Source organism: Phoenix dactylifera, unplaced genomic scaffold (genome assembly GCF_009389715.1).
Source record: "Phoenix dactylifera cultivar Barhee BC4 unplaced genomic scaffold, palm_55x_up_171113_PBpolish2nd_filt_p 000144F, whole genome shotgun sequence".
Classification (NCBI taxonomy): domain Eukaryota; kingdom Viridiplantae; phylum Streptophyta; class Magnoliopsida; order Arecales; family Arecaceae; genus Phoenix; species Phoenix dactylifera.
The window spans coordinates 299,850-326,756 of record NW_024067699.1 but is presented as its reverse complement, the minus strand read 5'-3'; the positions used below and the strand labels follow the sequence as shown (position 1 = coordinate 326,756).

General features: G+C 36.9%; 1 protein-coding gene across 1 annotated transcript; it reads left to right on the top strand.

Moving 5' to 3' along the window:
• The first annotated feature begins 115 nt into the window (after positions 1-115).
• Positions 116-25,702, top strand: LOC103720059 (protein TIC110, chloroplastic). The gene is made up of 15 exons (XM_039116905.1): positions 116-705; positions 1,136-1,195; positions 2,043-2,166; positions 2,288-2,356; positions 2,464-2,562; positions 3,270-3,336; positions 5,210-5,274; positions 6,644-6,738; positions 11,199-11,326; positions 11,415-11,515; positions 18,307-18,523; positions 21,689-21,843; positions 23,197-23,322; positions 23,452-24,420; positions 25,231-25,702. Exons 1-15 carry the CDS (start codon positions 191-193, stop codon positions 25,474-25,476), a joined length of 3,036 nt encoding a protein of 1,011 aa, XP_038972833.1. The 5' UTR covers positions 116-190; the 3' UTR covers positions 25,477-25,702.
• The last annotated feature ends 1,205 nt before the right edge of the window (positions 25,703-26,907 follow it).

The following is a 26,907-nucleotide window of genomic DNA, read 5'->3' as shown; positions in this document are numbered from 1 at the left end:
TTTTTTTAAAATAATTTTAAAATATCGTACTTGTGTGAAACGAGTTTCACCCATCGCCCATCGCCCATCGCCCATCCGTCGCGTACCCAAGAAAACCCTTTCTTCGCCCCCCCGCTATCCCCTCTCTTCTTTCCTGTCCTCCCACGAGAAAAGACAAGTAGGAGGAGGAAGAGAAAGAAGCCGGCGGCTAATGGATCTCGCCCTCCTAACCCCCGCCCCTGCCACCCCTTCTCGCCACCTCCTCTTCCGCCCCTCCAACCCCGCGACCCTCCTCCTCCGCCTCCCTCCCCGCCGCCATCGCGCCCGCCGCCGCTGCCGGGTCTCCGTTCCCCAGAGCTCCGCCTCCGATGCCGCCGCCCCCGCCACCACTCCCGCCGTAGGCCCGTCGATCTTCGGAGGCCGCCGGGAGCTCTCTGGACCCCAGGTGCTTGTCGACGCCCTGCCCCCTCCGGCTAGGGTGGCGAGCTCCGTCGTCGTCGCTGCCGCCGCTCTGGCGGCAGGGTACGGTCTAGGTCTTCGCTTTGTAGGCAGCCGGGTTGCGGCGCTCGGTGGGGCAGCCGCTCTTGGAGCGGCCGGTGGTGCGGTGGTCTATGCTCTCAATTCGAGCGTTCCGGAGGTTGCTGCAGTGAATTTGCACAATCTTGTGGCTAGTTATGATGATCCGACGGCAGTATCGAAGGAGGACGTGGAAGCTGTCGCCAAAAAGTTAGTTGGTTTAGTTTTGTTCCCGGAAAGTTTGATTTTTTTTTTCATCAGATCGTTTAGTTGTTTCCGTTCGAGGGACGATAAACAGATAAAGTAGATTGCTCGAGGGTGAACTTGATTGGCTTCTGGCTCCAGTGTTTTGGGTTGGCAGTGAATAGGGTTTAACGATCTAGGAATTTTGGCTTGTTAGTGGTTTCTGGATACCAAGGAAACGGGACCAAGAAGAATGCAGTTGGTTTCAGTTAGTGTTCTATTTAAGCTATTCGTTATTTGGGCGATGATTGATGAGTGTATCTCTCATTTCAAATTCAAATTATATTTAAAACGAGAGGTTCTGATTGGTTTTTAAGTTATTACATGGCTGTTAACTTTTTGTATTATTTATGGTTTAACCTTGTTTTATTTCCCCCCTCTGGATTTTACTTTGCAGATATGGTGTTAGCAGACAGGATAACGCCTTCAAAGCCGAGCTCTGTGATTTGTATAGCCGGTGAGCAGTATAATGAATACAAAATCATTTGAATATATATGCATCTACATTTTATTCCTTTCATTATTGCTTTGGTGCTGGCGAAAGTGCTAGTTTTTGACAGTGCTACAGATATCCAAAAATATGGGATAACACAGAGTAAACTTACGTGGATATATTTGTTGTCTCTAAGCATGTATACCTGGCTATGTTTTGTCTGGCACTGATTTACTTTGATACCATTTGTGTGTCATGTGCAAATATGAAGTTTATACTGATATTCAGGTATGCTTCTTATGAAATACTAAAGACACATATAAAGTTATGGAACATCTTTCATTGATTATGCCAAATCGTGGTGATAAAGTTAATGCACAAAAAGCACAATTGCTAATACATTTGAACTCTTAAGTGAAGGTCATCTATGCTGCAGAAGTATGTTCAGAATGTTTCTTAATCATATTTTATGCTACTTGATGATGTTTTTCTAATCTAGTTGGTCAGAGTCAGTAATATGAAGACATAGTAAAAATGCTTGGATAACAGTTGCAATCATTTGCGGAAGAGTTATAGTGGCAGCATATTGCCTTACTCTACATGCTTATAATAATCATCTTATTCATCTAGTAAATTTGTTTTAAGGGACTACCAATACTTAATTGGTAGTATCTCTAAAAATTTCGGAATACTTCCATTGACAAGCGCCTATTATAGTCTTTTGTCTCTAACAATTTATTATCTGTCCCTTTTAGTGCCTTCTGGTTTTATGAAGAACTGATTGAATAGTTGAAGAAGTTTAGCCACGAAGATCAAGTACCTTTATTCATTAACTCAGTTGATAAATTTTTTTTCTTCGTACTTCATTCAGGTTTGTGTCTTCAGTTCTTCCACCTGGTGGTGAAAATCTTAAGGGACACGAGGTTGAGACAATCATCAAATTTAAAGAAGCTCTTGGAATTGATGATCCAGATGCAGCATCTGTTCATATAGAGGTAAAATTCTTCTGTTTAGTTATTTGCTTGATGAGTTGTTTCTACTTATCATACTTAATTAAGCACATTATAAGTTTTTGTTTCTTCTTCTTGTTACTCTTTTTGCTTTCAAATTTTGCAGATCGGAAGGCATATTTTCAGGCAAAGGCTGGAAACAGGAGATCGCGAGGCTAATATAGAGCAACGCCGGGTAAGTTATGCATACTTTGAATCTACTGGGCAAAACAATCCACATCTGTTTAGGTCTTTGAAGGAACAAGCACTGGCTGACAACTATAAAGTGACTTTGCTGCACAGGCCTTTCAAAAGCTCATCTATGTTTCAACACTTGTATTTGGGGAAGCGTCAAAATTCCTTTTGCCTTGGAAGCGTCTTTTCCAAGTCACTGATGCTCAGGTATTTAAATCTTGTTGGTGCTTAGTATTTTATCTTGTAATCAGTCCATTCATTTCCTGTAGTAAAAGGATGGGCAGGGATGGGTTGAGCTTTAAGTTCTAGGTTCACTTGAAGACAAAAACGTGGAGCAATACCAGCTGGTCACGGTACACATGCACTCTTAGTGAAACCAGAAAATTCTGACCACTTGACACTGCAGCTTTTATGTAACATATCCAGGCCTCACACATTGGGCATATGACATGTAGGTGCCACAGTGTGTGTAGAGAGGGTAGCCATGCTGGACGACCAGATGCCTTGATGTTTTTTTCTCCCTCGCTTAGCATTTGAGTTAAAGGAAGAAAATATACCTTTTTGGATCTTATTTGGTGAAATCTTGATGACTGTGTATCACAACTCTCTTGAATAATTTATGGAGCAATTGATTTGAGTAGACATGTTTTATTCCAAGTTCTTGCATCATAAAGATCTTGCATTTGATAGAATTTCCCTATTACTTCTCCATTTTGTGAGTTTTCAGTCTACATATTTTGAATTACATAGGTTGTTGAAGTTTCATGTTTCGATAGTTTATTTGTGGATATATTTTCTCTCCATTCAATACAACTTCATTTTGTTACTGGGTTTCTGAAGATTTCAGTAACCCAGCTCTTGACGAAACATGCAATCTAGTTATCAATCTCACAAAATTAGTTATTCAATGCCAGGTTGATATTGCTGTGCGAGACAATGCTCAGAGATTGTATGCTTTAAAGCTAAAGCTGATCGGAAGAGGTGATGCACGAATTTTCTTTCTGTATCTTTACTTAAAACTGGTGATACAATTAGATTGTTATCACAATTTTTTAAGTCTTCCTAATTTGGATATATCACCATGTCATCTATAGGTCTAGTCCTATATGCCTGTAAAGATATAGGTTACAAAGTGTGCCATTACTAGAAATACTAGACTAACTGTTAATGTTGGCATAGCATCAATTATTGGAGCCACCTACTATATCTCCCTGTGATAACTTTTCTCTTCAAACTTTTGTGCCAAAGGAAATAGTCGTGAAGCCAAGGATTGAAGTTTTGGGCAAAAAGATCAATCTTGCCTTACATGTTCTGAAACTAACTGAAATTCTTGGTTGTTCAAGTTTGGTAGGTTTTAGTGTGGTATCAGCCTAAACTAATCGAAAATGCTGTTTTTTTTCTTAATACAGATATCAAATATCATTTTATGGTCATATTTCTTAATACGGATATCAAATATCATTTTATGGTCATATTTTAACTATAGGGTCGTTTTGAGGTCATTTCTTTTACTTCTTTAATTCAACTATATAGTGCCCATTTTGGATCATTTTTTTCATTTTTGAATTAAAATTCAAAAGATGCTTATGGAGGATAGGTCTAACCTATGAGGAACAAGTACTTTCTTAACACTAATCATATACTTTAGAACTTTTTTTTTTAAAAAAAAAGAAGCATGTGGCAGTTTGGATATAAGAAGTTTAATAGAAAGGTAGCTTTTCCTAGATATAAGAGAATCTTTTGGGTCTTTAAGATAATTTTTTTGAAGAGAAGTAGGAGAAAAAGTCCCAAATGCACAAGATTTGAGGTTGGATCTGCTGGATCTCAGTTTAAATCCTCAAGACATGTGTATGAGATATATCTAGTCATTACCTTTTCATATTTAGTAGATTTAACTGAGTCTTTCGTACTTAAACTGATTGTACTTATTATATCATGTTTCATATTCATATGTAATTATATGTTACTGCATTTTTCGGTGTTCAGGAATTAGATTATTAGTAAAGACTAACTCTATAATGTTTCATTGGTCTTCAAAAGGTCTTATGACTCTTCATATTTTAAGCATTCAGCCCCAAACAAGAAACCATAGATTTGATGATTAAAATAATATAATATGTTTTAAAACTATGTAGCATTTACTTCCTTGGCTTGGCTTATTTTGCTTTTCTCTTATTTTTCTTTGTTTTCCTATTTCTTCATTTTTTGAACAGAACTTGAGCTGAAATCAAAACCTAGCAAACCTAACTAAAACCAAAACAAAAGCTGAGCTTTCAAACCTTGTGCAGAACGTTCTACCTACCTGAGAAGGAAGCTGCCTTTCAAACATATGTTTTGTTGGTTGTGAGACAAGTGTCTTGCTAGGGTACCTCTTCTCAAGCTCTTATTACTATTTTAATTTTTAGTGTTTGTGTCAAATCTGCTCGCCCATGACATGACTAGGAGATACTGTACTGACAAAACAACACTGGTTCTTGGTAAAAGAATTTGTTGCTGTAATTACTAATGGGTAAAATTTTCATTTGAGTTAAAATAAGAGCTTATTGTGGATTATATCTGTTCTGTATGTTTTGAGATGCTAAGTTTTTCAAAATTTAATTTCTCCTTAGAGATAATATGTCGAAAATGAGCTAAAAGTAGACTATAAGTGGAAATTTTTGTTTATTAGTCTAATTATCGAATGTTCACTATTAATTGCACCTCTTTTTAGTTTTAAATTAATATTAGACCTTTGGTTTCTTTGGGTGGACATCCAAAATCCAAGTAGATTTCTCTTTGTTCCAATGAGACTATTGACAATGAGTTTAATTCAGTTTGCATGCTATGGTTGATTGATTATTCTATCTTTTTTCAGACATTGATGTGAACCAGCTTATTGATCTGAGGAAATCACAGCTTCTATATAGACTCTCTGATGAGGTATGTGCACCTTTCACTTTTTTTTTTTTTTTGCTGTTTTTACTGTATTGTTATGAACATCTGACAGTCCATGAAGTAATTTATATTCTAACGTATCTTTGGTTTGTCATATTGTTGGCCTCTAGATCAATTTTTGAAATATTCCTGTTATGGTGATATAGTTGAGAAGTAATCAAGGTTTTAGGGAGATACAAAATTTCAGGTGAGAAATGCACAAAAGTGGGGAATTTAACAGATATACGAGAACTGTAATGGTCTATGGATAGTTTACAAACCACCTTTTCAAGTTTGCTAGGTTTTTTCTCAAAAGTTTGTCAGTTGTTTCTCCATGAATCTAGGACACATTCAGGGAGTTAATTTTATACTAAAGAAAGGATTATCTGTACCATATTACAGAAAGGGAATTTTCAATTTTGATATTCCTTGCCGGATTCCATTTGTCAACTTTTTTGGACCAAAATAATGTTCAATTAATTTAAAAGTACCTTACTTTGCAAAAAAAATTCTATTTGGAACCGTATTCCCATTATTATTTCCTAAAGAACCAATTCCTTGATACTGACTTTTCTTTTCCCTGAGTTCTTTCCAAACAAACTAGCTTTCTACTTCTAATCCCTAATAGACTACAATAAATAGTGGATGTAATGTATCTCCTAATTTGTTATAGTAAATGGATTTTTATACGAGTGTCTCATTGTTGAGATCTTGTAATAGAAACTGGATAATTAGAGTTTGTGGAACCTGGCATAAATTGGGCTATGAATGTGATTATATTGATGGCTGTGGAGCATTAAATTTTTGAATAATTTATTATGTTTTATATGTTTATATTACTAGTTTCATATGCCAAAACGACCTGCATAAAATGGAAGGCATTTGCTGATTTTGAGATTTTTTTATTTCTTAAGCATAGAAGGGGATGATTCGAAATGGAACTAAAGGCTTCAGTAGTCCAGCCTGCTGGACTCCAACTATTTCCTTTTAAGAATGGCACCATGGGAGGCTTCTAGAGTTCAGCACATGCTGGACTCTCAGCATTTATATTTTTAGTGTTGCAATCATGGGAGACCCCAAATTCTCACACGCATTCTGCAATTGGGGCCTTCCCATTATGTATTAGTAGATTTTATATTTTCATCTACTTTTTTATGCTTTCTATAATGAATTTTTATTTTAAATTACTTTTTGTTTATTTATTTTATAATTTTGTCTTCTTTATTTTGTTCTACAATTTTTTTATTTTATGAAATATATATATTTCTTCTTTATTGGGGTTAAGTCATATCTATTTCTTTAATATATATTGCATGTGCCCTTCTATAGTTTAAGATTATAAGTTGTGGACCTATTTGACATTGGTTACTTGCAGATTGCTTCTGAGATGTTGAGGGAACACACAAGAAAATTGATTGAAGAAAATATTTCAGTGGCGCTTGGCATGTTGAAATCTCGGACAAAAGCAATGTACAACATCTGTTCTTAATCTATAATAACATTGGGATTTGAATTCTTGTCAAATTTGCTTATCTTTATCAGTTTGCTGACTAAGAATGTTCTTTATTTTATAGTTAAATGTCTTGTCACTTTGTTTCAAACAATGCATGGTCATATGTGTAAAGTCTCATTAGGAAGTCAAATTCTATATTTTCTAGTAATCATGATGATTTTGTTAAGGTAGCTAAGCCAGTAAACACTCCATGTACATGTCTATCAATTAGAGCAATACATTAGAAGGAATTACCTAAACTTCATTTATTGACAGAGAGTCTCTTAAGCATATGAATAAGTTCAACATAATACAAAACCACAACTGCCAAGTTCTAGATCAATTAGACTTAATATTAATGCAGGGATTTAATTGAAACAAGTTTTTAAATTAAAATTTGTAACAATGTCACTTTTTACCAAGATTGTTAACCAGAGATGAAAGTCATCTTCTGGGCAATTCTAATGGGTTGTGGATGCGTTGCATCTGAAGATTAAAATGAACTAGCAATATGTATTGTTTCAGTATTATACAAATGATGAAGTTTAATACATTTAACAGTGACTTCGTATGCTTTTAATGAACGAGTAAGTACTTTAATCTTATCAAAATTTGGGAGCAAATGTCTTAAATATTGGGATGAGATATCTCTTAGAACATCTAGGGAAACCAAACACCAAAATATTTTTTCCAGTTCAAATAGGTCTCCAGAAAATCCCTAATTTTCTTCGCTCAACAATCTCTCATTATCACAAAATGATTGACACTATTTTTTCTTAAGACAATTTTAAAAATATACTCTATCAATTGAAACAGTGGTCATCAATATCATTTTGGTGTACATATGTAATTTAAACCTTCTTTTAGAACTGACAATAAAGAAAAGTTTTGGCTGTTAGAACCTTCTTCAGACAGTAATTTATTGATATTCTTTTTTTATGAAACCAACCAATAAAGATACTTTCTCTCGATTAGGCTTAGCATTTAGGTTTATTTAGTTTCAACTTTATGGTTTAGTGTTAATTTATAATTTGCTGTTTGTTAGAGGTTAGTCTTTTTAATCATTTCTCTGTATTTTCAGGTTTTATGGGGTTTGAACTTGAGTTTTGTTGTTCGTAAGTAGGTTATTTTGCTGGAAATTGGTGTCTACATGATGGAGTGAGATTTAGGAGTTTGGGTGGATATTTTTTGTAGTGTTGGTCCACTTTCTTAAGTCATAAGGGCCCCAAGTTATGCTCGTTTTTGATGGAACAGCTAGCCAGCATACATGGGTCCCATTTGAAGAAAAGAATGGTGTCAGATATGTATCTGCTCTCCCTTCTTATCTCATTGAGAGAGCGGGACTATGAACCTCTCTTAGGTGCCTAAAAGAAAGAAACTAATGAGAAAATAGAGGAGATAAAGGATATGAGAAAGAAAATCATCTAGATCTCCCCGATCTGATCGATCCAAACGAGCAAAGAGTTTGAGAGCACTCGACGAACCATCTGGTTGCCTCATCAAATCCCCCTTCCCGGCGAATCGGGTAGAAGAATTTGAACTAATTGTGCCACAGTCGAGCGTTTCTGTCCAATCGCTACGCTGACTTGCCTGCGCTTTTTTCTCGAACTCTAAGAACGGATTTAAGGTTCAGCTGAGGAAGAGAAGACCAATTGCGTGGTGCTCCATCGGCTGGGATGATGAGAGTGGATGGGGAATCTAACCCAAAACGGCTGATTTGGTGTTGAACGCCTTATTTCGAGTTCTAACTCTGCCGCGTCAAGCTAGGCCTGAAACCTCCACTTCTCTAGTCCTCCACCCATCTGGGAATTCAAGGCATTCGAAAACAGTTCAAAGACCCCCGGATTCTTTGCTCGCTGCTCATTGGTCAGGAACCCCATTCGCCTTGCCTTTTGAGTAGAGGTGGGGGCTATAAAGATCCCAATGATTGAAGCGATCCTAAGTGCCTGCGTGTTCCGACGAGAACACCGAAAAAACCAAATTCAGCTCTACGTAAGATAGATGGTGTGAAAACACTTCCTGATGTCGAATTCCAAAAACCAGTAAAGAGCAAGCAATGAGACAATCAGACCCCTCTTATTCCAAAAACCAGCGTGTTCACCCGTTTGCCCTTGATTGCTGTACCACCTCTTTCTGTCATGCTTGATCTTCTTTTGTCCATGTTAACCTTTGATTAGTCATCCAGCGATTTATTCTTAATTCCAATCTTCTTCCCATCCTCCTTTATTTTTAATACTTTTTCTGTGCTCTTCTTTCAAGTAGGCTTGAGGGTTGGGATCATGATTAAGGTGACCCTGAGAGTGTAGATTCATTATCTTTACAGATTTTTGCAAATCTAAAATTAAATCAGATTTAGGTTAAAAATTTTGAGTTTTCAAATAATTTTAGACCACAAAGTGTAAAACTGATGATCATGTTTTTTTTTTACACTCTTACATAGTTCCAAGCTTTGGGGGATTGGTAGCAATAACCACCTGGTGCAAAGAGGGTCCATTTGGAAAGATGCATAGGATCATTAGGGAACATGGAGAATTGGAGATTCTTTTTGGTGCATGGAGCTCAAACGATCCTTTGATTGGTGGAATTTCAGATTGTTGGGTCCCATGTGTTGACTGCCAAAAGAGTAGGGGCATTCTTTATTGCAAGGACGATAAGGTAGTTGGATATCCTTTGGCATTATGACCTGCAACTTTTGTTTCATTTTGAAATAAGTGGTGTCATTAAATATCCCATGTGACAACTGGCCACCATAGTGATGTAATTTTATTTTCACTCAGCAACTTTCCATCCGTGGGTTTTCGTTACATTTTGTAATTGCTGCTTTAATAGTGCTTTGATGACTTTGAATCTTATAATTGAGGAGTTCATCTCGCAGAGGATATTAGAAGGGTTGCCGCCTTTCATCATGGACATTCAAATATTCCTTTTGCAGAATCCTTGTCTCTTAGAGTTTGGGGTGGAGATGACTTTATATTCATCCTTAATTCTATTGAAAAACTTTTTAGTCCAAACTCCATAATGGACTTATTAATATGCCTTTTGCTATTATATCGGTGATCTTGATTGTTGGTCATTCTGAATCTTACACAGGCCAGAGGTCAAATAATGAGATCATTCTTCAGAGAAGATAAGAAGCTCCACTTGTATGATTCATATGCTTGGACTTTTGAGCCTAATCTCTCTCTCTCTCTCTCTCTGTGTGTGTGTGTGTGTGTCTCTCTCTCTCTCTCTCTCTCTCTCTCTCTCTTCTTGATAAGGGGAAGGAGACAATGCTGATTTTATTGCCGACTGACTTGTCCAAGACGGCAGGGCTATTACTTGAAATCCTGCAGGACACCATCCATATTGGCTGCAAAACTATCCCTTGGAGCTGTGTTTTGTCTTAAAGTATTGACCAAAACAAGAATGTATTTTTTGTCATTACTATGAAATTGTTCTACAACCGCTGTGGATTTGGCAATTGGGTTCTTTCATTGTGTCGCAGATATGAATGATCAACATAGGGAAGTCAAAGCCTGAAATGAAAATGAAAAGACATCAAATAGATTAGCCAAGCTATGTTGCACTATCTTCTAACTGTAGGCTGTGTTTTTATAGCTGGAGCTATGGTGATCAAGCAAGGGCTTAAGGACGGATTTTTTGAGGATGGAAGTGTGGCCAGATCTTGAAATCACCATTGTTCTGTGAAACGGAACCCTGTGGATTATAAACATTCATGATTTTAGTCTGAAGTACGATTGCTCAGATATGCTTAATGGGATATGAGTAGTCCACTTTACTGTCTTCCATACCTTGGAAGACTGTTGACATGGTTCAATAAATCAATCAACTTTCCTGGTGAGCTGCCCTCCTGATTGTTATAGATTTGTAACATTTGTTCCTTGTGTGGTTAGCAGAAGTTCACAATAGCCTTTCATCTCTCTCTTGTGGAAAAAAATCTTCTACTTTAGACTGATTTAGGCAAAACTAGAAAGTTCCTCAAGATTTAAATGGTGACTATATTCTCCAATCATTCATAAAGATTTGCAATTGAAGAAAGCCCCTTTTTCAGCAAAGCCCCTTTTTCAGCATTTTAAAGGGAAGATCAACATGGCAAGTTCATTACTGATTCTCTGTGTAAGGGAAATCAGGCCAAAACTCCTGACTTATTGCCTGCAGAATCTAAGAAGGCTGGTAACAAGATTGATGGTTTGCTTCCATTTTAGTTTCTCCATTGTTTATATTATCATTAAAATTTTGAATTAAAGAGCAAGAGAATTTATTAAAAAATAAGCATATAAATATATTATATATTTCCAGTAGTTTTATTATATAAGTTGTGGCATGAGAATGTTATAAATCTGAATATGAAGATTTGTTATACATAGTCTGCAAGTAGTTCATTTATCTGTTTCAGGTTTAGCTTTAACATATTCACTAACAAATCAAAGGGATGCAGCACAGGAACAACGCTTGTTATTGAGGAGCTCAATAAGGTTCTGGCATTCAATGACTTGCTGACATCATTAAGCAAACATCCTGAAGCTGACCAATTTGCCCCTGGGATCGGACCTGTTTCTTTATTAGGTGCATAGAATTCTTTCATGCTTAATTTCCTTGCCTCTTATTAGTCCAATGTAACAATAAAATGACATTGATGTGTATTCTTGCTTAGGTGGAGAATATGATGGTGATAGAAAGATGGATGATTTAAAATTGCTATATAGAGTGTATGCAGCGGATTCTTTTCCAAATGGACGTCTTGAAGAAAAAAAGGTGAACACAAATTTGGATAATTTGTCTGATATTTGACATATTTGGTATGTTAGATTCTGGCAATACAGATACATTGACATGTCGGCATAAACTATGAAACATCATACGTATAAACCAGTTTGTGAAATTGTACAAAGGAAAATATTGAATCATGACAAAGAAAAAGTGTTAGTGTTTTGTTTGGAGCAATGTACACCGAACCATTACCGAATGGCATACCGGACGACTGCTGGTTCAGTATTGGTAAGTACTAAGTACTATATCAACATGATGCATATTGATACCAAGGTGAGGGAGAGGGAGATGGGGAGAACGAGGAAAGGAGGAAGGGAGGGGGGGGGAGAGGACTCATCTAGCCATGAAGATCCTAGCATCAACTCGAGGAGGATGAGCTCAAAGAGGTCAAGGTGACAAAATAGGCCGTCACCACGGACGACGGCGACATTAGAGGGGTGCTAGGGTTTTCCTCTAGAGGATGGACTAGAACTTGAAGCAGAGGCCAGAGAAGGTAAGAGAGGGAGAGGGGAGAGGGAGAAGAGAGAGAGAGGGAGGGAGGGCGAAAAGAGAGGACTTACCTGGACATGAAGATCCCCGTGCCAACCCGAGGAGGATGAGCTTGAAGAGGCCAAAGTAACAAATGAGGCACTAGTGATGGACGACGGTGTCATCAGAGGGGGATCGTTCAGGGTTACCTCCAAAGAGTGGAGGACGATAACATGGAGCAGAGGCTAAAAGATGAGATGGGAGACGAAGAACTCACTTGGCCACGAAGATTCCGGCTTTGACTTGAGGAGGATGAGCTCGAACAAGTCGAGGCGATAGGCAGGGCCTTCTCTATGGATGGTATTATCGTCGGAGGGGGCACTAGGGTTTTCCTCTAGAGAGGACTAGAATCCGGAGCAAAGAGGTGAGAGAGGACGATCAGGGGAGGAGAGAGGGGAGAGGGTAGAGAAAGGGGCACATGTTGCTTTCTGAGGGCCTTGTTTTCCCTTTTCATGTATAGGTATAGATTTGCAAGCTTTGGCCAACTCTAGAGATATGTTGTTAAAGATGATTGTACATTACTTGCCAATTGAGTGGAAGTCTCATTTTATTTGACTTATTAAATTGGGCTTCCTAGACCTTTGCTTATAACATAACACTATTCTTGGAGACTTGTGGACACTATTAGATATCTTAACTTTTCATCTGGGAGTGGATGTGCTTCGAGCTCCCAAATTGACATAAGTATTTGACAACAACAGGCTTATACAATTTTCTTTAAAAAAGAACATGATTGAGTGTAGTGGCTAATGGAATCCTAGGATCATTAGAGCACTTACAGTAGAATTTTAGGACCTTTGTTTATGATATTTAATATAAATAAGCATGCATATAGGTTTAAGATAATTATACCTTCTCATTATGGTGATTCTAGAGTTCGTTTTGTCTTATTAGGAGAGACTGTGGTCGTGAATGCACATGACTTGAGGATTGCTATCCTCAAGTCCGAGTGCTTTATCTTCCAAGTGCCAATATTTAGTTTTTCTATTCTTACACAAGCTTTATGTTGCAACTCTCCTCCATCATTCCAATGTCTCTTGTTTGACCATTGATAATTGCACAATTAAACAAGGATTGTTGAATTGGTATCGAGACTTGTATCGGTTGGCCATCAGTATGATACAATATGGGTTTGGTCCATACCGACACTCGGTACACCTTCCTTATTTTTCTCTTTTTTGTTTTCTCATTGTTCTTCTTTTTTCATTTATTATTTTGATAAATATTATTGTCTAATTTGTAATTTTATCATGGTTTTGATGTCGTTTTTACCATAAATAGAATTTAACTTGGCATGCATAATATATTTTTGAAGTCATGGTTATGTACAATATAATATACAACTAATAGAGTATTTTAATGTATTTAAAATACAAAATACGTATCAACCAAGGTCTGTCAAACTGGTATCAGGATCCATACCGGTCGGTGGCCGATTCGGTACGGTACCAACACGGTATGCAGAAGTGTACCGGTTCCAAATCGGTATGCCAAATTTTATTTCCAATGCCTTTGAAGTTTGATTTATTGGTAATCAATTTTTTTTAAAACTTTTTCAATGATTTTAAGTATAATTTGATGTTTCAGGAGGACTAGAGGAGGGGGAGAGGGGGGGGGAGAGGGAGAGAGGGTAGAGCGGAGAAGTGAGAGGGATCTACGAGAGATTGCGAGATAGGGAGAGGCTTTATACCGTTTGAACTAACCGAACCATCCTAATAATCGACTGGTCTGGTTCATGATGCCCCAAGCTGCCCAGTGTGGGATGGTTCAACAATCCTTACTCTGGAGTGATTGCTTCATAGAGCAAAGTGTCCTCAAATAGGGTCTTTTGAAGATCAATGTTATCATTAAAATCACCATGGCCTTTTATAAAAGCTTTGAATTATTAGGATATATTTTTCAATTTTCATTAGGAACCATACACATTTACCAACAAATAATCTAATATTGATCTTCAGCGAAGGTACCCAACTCTTGTATATCTAGGGAGCAGATTTGGGACTTGTTGCTATATTTTACATAGAAATTGGTCACAACATTTTTGACCAAAAGCTTTGATGTAAAACTTTTCTATCATAAAGATATTTTTCCAATGAGCTGAAGTCATAACGACATTAGATTCCATGGCAAAAATCTCTAAGCCTTGAAGACTTTGCCTGTTGTCTTTTTTTCTTTTTTAAGCGCTTAGATAGATCTTTGTTGATTAAGTCAGACCCTAGAAAATTCCCTATGTAGATGATAGAGTTATTATTGAACTTTTTCATAAATAATACAGTTGAGTATTAACCGAGAGGACCTCAGGAAAACCATCTAATTTTGTGAATAATTCGGTTCCAGAATTTCATTTGAAATTTGCAGCATCCTTTTTCCACTGAATTTTTTGAATATTGAGCATTTCTTGATCTTGAAATAGATATTTCAATGATATTTTTTTTAAAGATTCTCGAACCACAAATGTCATCATTGACGCATACTTGAATCTGTTCCCTTATATGTTGCTCCTATATATCATTAAGGGGCATCTGGATGCACAAACAGACTATCCATGGTTTGTAGGTGAAGAAGAGAAGAAAGTGAGAAAGAGCAGGGTATCTTTGATTCCCATGCTCATTTTGTCACGGATAAGGTAAATCACCATTTTGGGTGGCTTATATTGTCCCAAAATCAGCATTCTAGATTCCAGTAGCTCGCACCATCCCTTGCACAACTGTTCTTCTCCTTTTCCTTTCTTGACAAGTACTGGTGTCCTGTAAACGCAGATAAATAGTTGCCACATCCAAGCAGGCGCTAAAGGAGTATGACATATCAGTCAGCATTTTCTTAGTATCTGTATCTAATTGCAGTATTGTCACCTATATATTTATATTTATATATATATGCAGCTTTATTAGATACAGAGGTGTAAAGAAATGCATTTACAATTACGACCAATTTAATGTTTTTGGTTGAATAGAAATCTAATTGTTGGATGGGATCTAGATGGCATAAAATATCTATCTATGAAAGTTCATATGTTTTGAAACCCCTAGGATATGCATCCTCCCAAGTAGATAATCATAATGGAATGATATAGTGCGTTGGATTCGGGACGCTTGCTACATCATATAGCAATCTCCAAAACACATGATTTTTTATTAGTAGACATTTTAGGCCTTTTAGTTCACATCCAAATGTTTAGATTTTCTTTTCTTAATCACCGGCATTAAATATAGCAGTGAGTGTAAAGTTTTTTCTTTGCACCCTGTGCCTCTTCCTTAGTCTTTGGTTGACCAGGCCTTTTGTTAGTCCTCTCTGTCTCACCCATATATATATATATATATATATATATATATATATATATATATACATATTTGCATGTATATATATATATATGTATGTATGTATGTATTTACTTATTTGCATGTATGTATATATATATGTATGTATGTATGTATTTACTTATATATGCAAGGTTTGCCATCTTGGTATCAGGCCCTGTATGGGTACCAACACCGTAATAGTACGGTATAAGATGACGAGGCATACCGAGTGTCGGTATAATACGAGATTGCGTACCGGTTCAGTATGCTTGGTACAGTTTGGTACCAACTGGTACGGCAAACCTTGTATATATGCATATCTATACATGCATAGAGTACATACATATATACATATATGCATACATAAGCATACAAGTACATGTGCTTAGTAGCAAAAAAAAAGAAATAGTGAATAACATTGAATAAATGGAAAATAAAATAGAAAATGAAGAAATAAAATGGAAAATAGAAATTAGAGGTGGATAAGGTTGTTAGAGTGGGAGATAGAGATAAAGAGGACATAAATTTGTTGGAGAGAAGTTAGTTAGGATAAAAAGAAAGGAATTTGATTTGGATGAGATTTAGTTATTAGCCATGTTTTTATTTCCAAAATTACCCATGTTGGCGATTATTGTATAACAAAGTTTAGTTTGTAAATCAAATAATATTCCCTTCGTGGGCAAATGTGACAGACCCAAAGAACCCTGATCACTCTTTTTAATATAGTAAAGTTATATATATATGTATATATATATGTATATATATATATATATGTATGTATGTATGTATGTATATATATGTATGTATATATATTTCTATTCGAAAACCACAAAATCGAGGCAACATTACTTTGACACTAAACTTTAATAAGGAAATCTTGATAATTCCAGGATATAATACTAGGGGGGCATGACACTTGATTTATAATATCATTTTGAGGTAGAATATGACCAGTAATTTGAAGATGAGTAACCTTTATATAGACTTATTGCATAAAAATACATGGATTTGTTATACTTTGAAATGTTTCATCGGTCTGTACAATGGATATTGAAATTTAGATAGATAATATGGAGTTTATCTTTTGGATGAGTATGCGTGGTGTTTTTGGGAGATTGACATTTATGGTGCTTGAGAGATTGGGGTATTAAATACCTTGTCAATAGATGCAGGTGACATGGAGAAGTAGTGATACTCAATCCTCTTTTCTTTTATATGACTTGCGTAGATGAAATTTAAATTCACCCAGTTGACATTTGATAGATATATGATAGTATGTTACAAACAACTTGTTGGTCATGCAGCATAGGTCTGAAGCATGGCTTGCTGATGGCATGCAGTCTTGGCACTGTCATCTAATGTACTGTGCCATGCCATGCCGTTCCATATCAGTACATGCCTAGCACAGGCACAGCTACATGCCAAGTTCTGGCATGAAACAGATATGATTCCAATGCTGCATGCCAGTGTTTATCATGGCATGTGTCATGTCATGCAAATCCAGCATTTACATTGATGTTTTACCAAGCAAGCAATTTCCGTTCAGCTACTCAAGCAATATGTGGAAATTTCTAGAAAGCAAAAGTTGGCCACATGAAAATCCATGTAACGAAGTTGGATCATGCATGTAATTCTTTTTCCTGTTTGTCCATAGTACTAACCATTTTTTAATCAAAATATCAGCCTTGATGTAAACTCTTTCTTGCATACATTTTTTATATTGGACAAAAGTCATCTTAGATTTATTGGTTGTAACAGAAACTGTTTGTTGTCCACCTTTGACAAGAGTTTGTAGAGTATATTCCCTTTCTCATCTGATATTTTATTCTATAAATGGATACATGTTGTACATAAAAATAGATTTTGCATCATGTTTTAAACTTTGATCAGAACTCGGAAATTGGAACTGAAACATAACTTTCCTTTGGAACATATCTGAAATAATAGTTGGTCTCAGAGTTTTTATTGAAATTAACCTGTGGGACTAATTTTGGTGTAAGATTGGCCATTTTTTAGATCATATGTTTCCTTTTTTTAAAAGAAAATGGAATATGCTTTGTAAGTTTTGAGAAAATCAGTGATCATATATTGTTTTTATTTGAAAAAAAATTAGAGACTTTTTTAGATTTTGCAAGGCTTCTATGGAAAGAGAGATGGGGTTTCTTCAAGTAGATTGATTCTAATAAGCAGTGGATATGCAATATTGGAGCCAAAAATCTCCTTCATGACTAAGTTAAAGCAAGGTTTGCCGTACCGATGCATACCACCCCGTATTGGGCATGTCGTACCATACCGTTACCGAAGCAAGACTTGGTATAGGGGGCGTACCGAGTCTTGGTATGCCAAACTGATCCCTGTACTAGGCAAACCGATACTATTTTAGCATGGTGCTTGTATGAAGTCCCGTACCAAGACTGTGAACCCTGAGTTAAAGTGCTTTTCATAATTTCTCTCCTATAAGATTCCAAGTAAATTCTTACTATGAATCTTGTGCTGTTATGTTTTCAAATTTCAAGAGAAAATGTTGCATTTTTTTTTGAAAAATGTGGATGTCAATTTTTATCATTGCAAATTGCAATCAAACAATTGAATGATATTACACACTTAAATGATGTGAAACATGTATTTTAATTTTGTATTTATTAAAGTAACAGATTAAATAATGGAAACTATACATCCAAAGATCTGAGGTAATAAAAATGTACTCTAAAAATGAACATATCTTTTTTGTTTATTTATCAACCTTTACTATATTTCCGAATATTTTAACATTTGTTAAATTTTTATTTTTTAATTTATTGTTCGTTACATTAGTTAATGAAGTTGCAATTAGCAACCCAGTTAAACTTTTCTTGATTGCTTAGAATAGCATTTGTATCTTGCAATTTTTTGGTTCTACATCAACCATATTAATTTCTCAGTCTAGTTTTTCTTTCTTAAAAATTGCAGCTTGTGGCTTTGAGCCATTTGAAGAATATATTTGGTTTAGGAAATCGTGAGGCAGAAGCCATTATGCTGGACATTACCTCCAAGGTCTACCGGAGGCGGCTTTCACAATCTTTTAGTGGTGGCGATCTGGAAGCAGCTCCAAGCAAAGCAGCCTTCCTTCAAAACCTTTGTGAAGAACTACATTTCGATCCACAAAAGGCTAGTGAGATTCATGAAGGTACTTGATGATTCTTAAGTTTCCTTTTCCTATGGAGCCATTGATGTGTAAACAATAAAAACATAGCTTCTTTTTAATCAAAGTAATTTCTTTCCCTACATTATCTAGGAGTAGATTCACAACAATGACATATACAGGGTATACCTGCAAGCTTTTATCATGATAGATTAGCTTTATAATAATGCGCTAGATTTTTACATATTTAATATTATCATGCAACAATATCCATCTTCTTTACTGCCTTAAGCCAGCTCAAATTCAAGTCAGATTGTTGGAGGGCCAATTCATCTCCTTCGCTGAGGTAGTTTGAGGTTTTCCACACCATTTTCTCTAATAATAAGTGGTTTGGGGTGCTTGACCTCCGCTATTAATTTCACAAATAGACCTGTTTGTTTCTTCGAATTCGTTATTCAAAGTTGTTGAAAAAAGTTGATATATTTGTTGATATACATTTCTATGTTTTCTTTTAAGTGATTAAAAATTTATTAAGGTATAACTAGGAGGTAAGTATAAAGATAAAAGGGGGGAGATAAAATCAACATAGATGATCCTTTGGCACTATTGCCTTATGCTTTATGGAATGCCTGATTAAGAACGATATCTCAAGGTTTGACATGTTGAGAATCAAACAAATATCAACTACGTGTGGGCTGTGCACCATATCAACAAAGGGCATGAACTGGTCCTCTAACATGGTCAGCATGCCCTTGGTACGGCCTTTTTTGACCTCCAAAATTGTTTTCCCCCTTTTCCTTAGTTTTACTGTCTTGATGCTTTGTCTCTGTGATATGGTAAGCGTATCAATTTAAATGCCCTAGTCATGGTTTTTGTATGGTATCTTCTATGTCATAACAACACATAACTTGGAATTATAGATACTTTAAAACATGTGTTATAATTAATAATTGAAATGCAATTAGGTTACAAGAAATCATTGAATCAATGAATGCTACTGGAGCTTTTGAAGATTCAAGATGAAATAGTCTACAACCAGTACTCATTCCAAAAGTAACAAAAAAATGTATACATATATGATATTATTGAACAACTTTGAAATGTTTCTGGCATACAACTGCAGCCTCTCACCTTGATACCATATTGAGTGCCTAGAGGGCTTGTCGTTGTCACCGCATAGCAGGTTGATGTTGTGCACTTGGTAGAGGGAGTCACACAACTGCTCGAGTATAATGTACTAGTATGGGACTGATGGTGTTGGCTCATATCCTCCTTGTATTGCACCTCGTCATAAATATGCGGACCTTTGTTTCCTTGATTGTGATCTGGGAGTCATCCTTTTAAGTCCCACAACTTAAACCTCCCAAGTTTTTCTTTTTTGAGAATTAATGGTACTTCCTTTGAATCTCGGGGAAATGTATCTGGATAGCTCCCGGATTTTCCCTAAGCTTGTTCCTACCTTGAAATGGTGGAAAACAGACTAAATAACCAATTCAAAAGTTACCTTGAGCAGTATTGAGAAGTATAGATCAGTCTGATTCTAGGGTGATAGGTACCCAATAAGCCCCTCGCTGCCCTGATTTGGCCTGAGATGGGCAGTATTGGTCCAGTTTGGCTGATTCTAGAGAAAATTGACATTTCCTATAGTGGCCAATATGGGAACCATATTACCCAGCTTTTCATAACCCGAGTAAATGTGCTATTTAGTTGGTTGAATTTCTACGAAAAACCTTCTAAATCCATTGATCCAAGTGACAGTTCACTTGATGCTCTCAACATATAAACATTTAGAAGGTTCTGGGATTTGAGTATAATACCATGTGTGTTCAGAAGGGCATGGTCCTTCTGTTGTCACTGACTGGAATATTTTGGAAATTCTCAAATCTGGAGAAATTGTAATCCTACCCAAGTGATCTTTATTGAACTTACATCTAAATCTTAGTAAGTGTCAGTGATGAAACTATGTTTACTTGAGAATGAAGGTTGCAATTGGATGCTGCTGCGTGCTACTATAGGATCTCGGATAAATTTCTGCTGGTTATCTGAAATCTTTGAGTAGTTACCCCCCCCCCCACTTTTTTGCTTCTTTGAGCTCTTTTAAGTAGCTTTCTGTGGCCAGTTTATCTTTTTATATAGATAATGCGGTATCTTTTAAGGTTAGACTAACCATATTGCAGAGAATATCACCTTTTAAGATTGCATCAAGGTTTGTTGTACCAGTGTGTACAACTCTATCTAGACGTACCATACCATGCTGGTATTGAATCGAGACTCGGTACGACGGATGCACCGAGTCTCGATATGCCGAATTGACCCTCATCCCTAGCATACTGACATCACATCATCATGGTATCGATGCGGGGTCTGGTATCAAGACGGTGAACCTTGGATTCATACTAAGGAAATTGATGCATAACCATTTTGGTGTGAAGAACTTAATTTCAACCTCTCTAGATTGGAATTTGTCAACTTTTGGTATTGTTGGGTTTGTCCATGCATAACCTTTGAGATGAAAATCTGCTTGTTTTTGATGTTCCTGGGTATCTTTTCTACATAGCTAGAAGTCATGCATTTGTGGAATCTCTTTACATTGAAGTAGCAAGTCTGGTAGAAGTTTTACATGTCAGTGTGTGAAATGCTTTGCATGTGAGAGAGGTGCCTTTTGTATCATCAATGAATTCAAAGCACTTCATAGTTTCTTCCCCTGAAAAATATTGTTGTACTTTTTTTATTTTTTATAGGCATGTTCTTTGCAGTGCCTTCTGGTTAGATCCTGAGTTTTTGCTCCACTATGCTAATGTCTTGGGTCAATCACTGCTGATTTGCGTGGCAGTAACATAAAATTTCCTGAATACAAGGCTTTTACTTATTTATTTATTTAGTGTGTGTAAAGAAAGCTGCATCTTCGGATGTAATTCTAGATGAATGGCCAACTGCTAAACTGCTACTTTATTTGGCAACCAAATTCAGTTGCTTTTATGTAAAATGAAGCACGGCAAAGTTTCCTGGCAGTGCATAAAATATATGCAGAAGAAAGATAGCAGAAGTCAACCTTCTTTGTTGGATGTTTGTCATCAAAGATCTGTGATGTATGATATTTTTCATGTTTAAAATGTCTTTCCTTATGCTTAGAGGTTGAGTTGGTGTCTTGCAATAAGATTGTTTTTCTTTCAATCACGTGCTTACAATTTTTACATTTTGAACCCGCAGAAATATATAGGCGGAAGCTACAGCAGTCTGTAACTGCTGGAGAATTGAGTGAGGAGGATGTCGCTACTTTACTGCGTTTACGAGTTCTTCTCTGTATTCCTCAGGAAGCTGTTGATGCAGCACATGCTGACATCTGTGGTCGCCTGTTTGAAAAGGTATCCAAGTTTGCCATGCTGGTCTCTGAGCTTAGGACTCGTAGTTTCTAGTTTCTCTCTGTATGCATCTCCTGAAATATAGCCAGTATGTTATATATTTTAATAGCCAGTATGTTATATAGTTTAAGTATTGTTGAGCACTTCCAGTGTGCTTCATCTAAGTAAAGAAGGAAAATCATGAAATGTTCCGTTTCCGAAGTCAAGTGATGAGTCAAACTATGTTGATGCTACGAGATAGCTCATGATGTTCATATCGATCTATTATGCACCTCTGCATCTAGCATTGGGTAGACCTCGTACAATAATTATCCTAGTTCTAGCCAATAATATAACAACCTCTTCCCTGCTCCCTCAATCTTAATTAACTCCCGTCCTGTCAGCGCATTGTGTCTAATTATACTGGAGCAAATCGATACAAGTAGCTAAAGATCTCGCATTTGACATCTCTGGCCGAACAATTAGGCAACACTACAACGCTTAGGTCAAAATCTTTGTTTTCCCGCAAAGGTCGATACAATATGACTAATAATACCGGATCCAGGCAGAATGGGAATATACACCTCTGGATGACCGAAGAACCGAAAGAGATGCTGGTAAAATATGGGGTCTCCCCCTCCAGATATTCTTTGGCAGATTATCTAGATCTAGATACTCGCTCAGTACAGAGAGTTGTAGGTTCATAGAACATAAAAAGAGTACGCACGCTAACTCTGGATAGTTGCGAAGCCTTCTATGGTATGGATACTTTGCTTGCAGTAGAGAGGGAAGTAGTGACTGTAAGCTAAAAGTATCCCACTTGCTTCAGTCAAATCTAAGTCAGTGTTGAGATGCTAAAAGAAAAGATTCTACTTTACTTTGAATAAATTCAATAGTCTAAAAACCAGTAGAAATCTAAAATTGTGATAGTAGATTATTATATCCCCAAACTGCATCTATGGTAGGCAAATGGATAACTAGCAGAGTACGAATGCAATTTAATCTTTCCTTTTGTCCCATTCATATATTTTAAATATTCAACCCTTTTTTGCTTTTGCTGTTTGTTTTTTAATTCTTCCCGCCGAGTGTTAGTCACACTGTTTGCACTTTTTTGTTTTGTTGTTTGCTTTGTAGTTCGACACTGTATTCTTTTTTAATCTTCGAAGGATGGGAACTTATGTACTTATGTACATATTTGTGTAAAAGTGAAAACAGACTGAAGACTTATAAATTCTGGTTGCAAACTTATATTGTGTTATTTTGCATATCAAAGAAGATTATCTTGTTAATGAATAATTATTTTATCATGAATCCATTGATTGATAATTGACATCTGTGTTTCTGTGTTTTTGACTAATGCATAATTGAATTTTTCAGGTTGTGAAGGATGCAATTGCATCAGGTGTTGAGGGGTATGATGCTGAAGTTAGAGCTTCCGTAAGAAAAGCTTCTCAAGGCTTGCGCCTTACAAAGGATGCTGCCATGGCCATTGCTAGCAAAGCAGTATGTTTTTTTTCCCCTAATAGCAAGACCAACTTTTGCGCATGTGAAGGCACTTCTTTTGTGAAACTTGATGATGGTTGAGCCCTATTAAAGCAGCTAGACATGTTACTGAAAATATCTTTCATTCAGGTGCGCAAAGTGTTCATGAATTATATACAACGATCAAAAGGCGCAGGCAACAGAATTGAGGCTGCAAAAGAGCTGAAGAAAATGATAGCTTTTAACACCTTGGTCGTCACGGAATTGATATCTGACATAAAAGGAGAGCCCACAACAATTTCAGCCGAACCTGTCAAGGATGACTCTAAACAAACCGATGAAGAAGATGAATGGGAGTCCCTACAGACGCTAAGGAAGACAAGGCCCAGCAAAGATCTTGAAGCAAAGCTGGGCAAAGCGGGTCAGACAGAGATAAACCTCAAGGATGACCTTCCAGAGAGGGACAGGGCTGACCTTTACAGGACTTACTTGCTCTTCTGTCTTTCCGGGGAAGTTACTGTAGTTCCATTTGGGGCTCAAATCACTACAAAGAAAGACAATGCAGAATATTTGCTGCTAAATCAGCTTGGAGGAATTCTTGGGCTTACTGGTAAAGAGATAGTGGAAATACACAGGAACTTAGCTGAACAGGCATTCATGAAGCAGGCTGAGGTGATTCTAGCTGATGGGCAATTGACAAAAGCCAGGATCGAGCAGCTCAATGAGGTGCAGAAGCAGGTGGGCCTGCCTGCAGAATATGCCCAAAAGGTCATTAAGAATATAACCACCACAAAGATGGCAGCTGCAATTGAAACAGCTGTGAGTCAAGGGAGGATTGGTATACAACAGGTCCGAGAGTTAAAAGAAGCAAATGTTGATTTGGACAGCATGATCTCAGAACGCCTTCGTGAAAACCTCTTTAAGAAAACAGTGGAGGAGATTTTTTCATCAGGTACAGCTGTCTTTGATGAAGAAGAGGTTTATCAAAAAATCCCATCAGATCTTAGCATAGATGCTGAGAAGGCAAAAGGGGTTGTTCAGGACCTCGCTAAGGCTAGGCTATCCAACTCGTTGGTTCAAGCTGTTGCACTTCTTCGGCAGAGGAATCGAGAAGGAGTGGTATGGACTCTATATTATATATGGTGTTGAATTTTTATTCTGCTTATTCATCAGTAGTCTTAACATCTGTTTGTCAATTGCAAAAAGGGCAAAACAAACATCTGCATTAGATAAATGATTTGCAAGAAACTGTTTCTTTTCTTATCTAAGCTGGCAAAATACACATTTTTTTATTTTCCAGTTCTTATTCCTTTCAAACACACCCACCTTCAACATTGTCTGTGTGAAATTGCTTTTGTGATTTTTTTTTTTTTTTGAGGTCAGAGAAGTGGAAAACCCTGTGAAGTTGTTGATTAATTAGAAAGATAATTTGAGTTCACGGTTTTAGCAGCAGTATAGTTTTTTGCAATTATTCTATTGATAAAGGGTGTCATTTATTCTGCCCCTCATGATGGGTTAAGTTTTAATTCAATCACAATCAAGTAATCTATTATTATCTAAACACAACATGCCACTGTGTTAATTAAAAAATGATGGGATTGAGATGGATTAGATTACAGTTAATCATGATACAACTTACCAAGAAAGCAGTTTCTTATGTTTGCGGTATTCTAGAAAAGGTTGTCAACATAAGTGTTTTGTTGTTGGTGTATTTTGTGCTTCCTGGCACGAAGTAGCTTGTGCAGGTCTTATGCTAACAGTATGCGCACTGGAGTAGGTAATTTCACTTTTCTTGTATTAAACCTGGAAAATTCTTTTTAAACTATAAGCAGCATTCTGAACATTCATATTCTGCAAGTAATACAGATCAGATCTGTTGTTTTGACGACTCAAATGACATTGAAAAATGGTGAAAAATCTTGGCTGCAGGTTTCCTCCCTCAATGACATGCTTGCCTGCGACATGGCTGTCCCTTCCGAGCCCTTGTCTTGGTCCTCACAAGAAGAGCTTGCTGACCTGTACTGTGTTTATCTGAAGAGTATTCCAAAGCCAGAGCAGCTCTCCCGGTTGCAGTACTTGCTTGGGATCAGCGACTCAACGGCTGCCATGCTTCGTGACACAGCAGAGCGAGGAGCATTGCCAACGGGGAATGAGGAAGAGGAATTTGTATTTTAAATGCTCTCTAAGTTTTGTTTGTATTCTGCACTGTGATTCATATTTTACCTGAGAAAACTTCTGGCAACATTTGAGGCCTTGAGTGAGTGGCTTGCGTTTTTCTTGGACGATTGTACAGCTAGATATGGCATTTACATCCATCTATTTATGTTGTTCACCACTTCTCTTGGCAACTTAATTATGCCCTAGAGGCAACAGAGCTATCAGCAAGATCATTTACTCTGAACTGGAATCTTTGGATTTGATTTTAAGTTTAAAAATTACATAATCCAGGTTATGGCATTTTTTTTTCCCGCATGCTAAGATATGTCGTCTATGTACCGAGTCTTATACTAGTGCCATGCTATCATTATGTTATGGTGCGGGACCGGTTTGGCATATCAAATGTCAGTATATTCTTCATACCATGCATATGTTTCGCACTGATTTGATATGGTATGGCATACAATGTTTGGTGCTTTTGCAATTGATATCGTGTCAAAGCTCTATACCTTGCTCTATACAATCAAATGCCAGTGCTCATTTGATTGGTCTTATTTGTCCGGTGGGAGTATTGGATGGCTTTGAAGACCGCACTCAGCTAACGTATGCAGGAAAGTGAAGACCGGTTAAATGGCAGTACCATTGGTGGGGTTTCTCAGTTTAGGGAAATGAGAAAGGGGAAGGACTCGGCACAGATGTTGGGGGGGGGGGAATCGTTGAAAGAATTGGCTGAAGATTATGGGATGGACGGCGGCTTGGCAAACAGACAAATCACCGAAATATTCCACTGATTATAATTTTTGTTGGCTAAATTAATTTTCCCCAATAAGAAATGAGAAATGTGCAGGATTCCCATTATCAAATTCTACCAAATATTTAACTGCAAAAAATATTATAACGGAAACTCCACCCAATTTTTTCTGCAGTTTCATTTACAAGATTTGGACCCTTTTCCATAATTCAATCGTAACCTGCAATTCAATTGTACCATTTGCAACTGGAACATGCCCGATTACCAGCAAACAAGCAGCCCTTAGCAATGCTCAAGGAAATCCGTAACAAGTGCACACTTATACATCATGCACTCCTGAACAATGATGATTGATGCAACTACAGCCATCTATTAAGTGATCCTTTTGAATAACCTCGCACATTATGCATTAGCATCATGAATTACTAGAATAAATTTGGCGTTTAGTCGTCATAGCATTTGCAATGTCACTGGTCATGGGAAGGGTTGGGTCAACCCCAATAATTTGTCATTCCTCAGATGAGGGTCCGGGAGTATAATTTACAGAGAGAGAACCATCATCCACCATTCCAAATTGTTTACAATAGCAATATATTAGTCTTAAACTATTATTCACTGATTGCTCCGGGGAGAACTGAAATCTTCATTGTCCAAAGTTTAGCAAAAAATTGTCCAATTCAATTCTCAATTTTTATCCA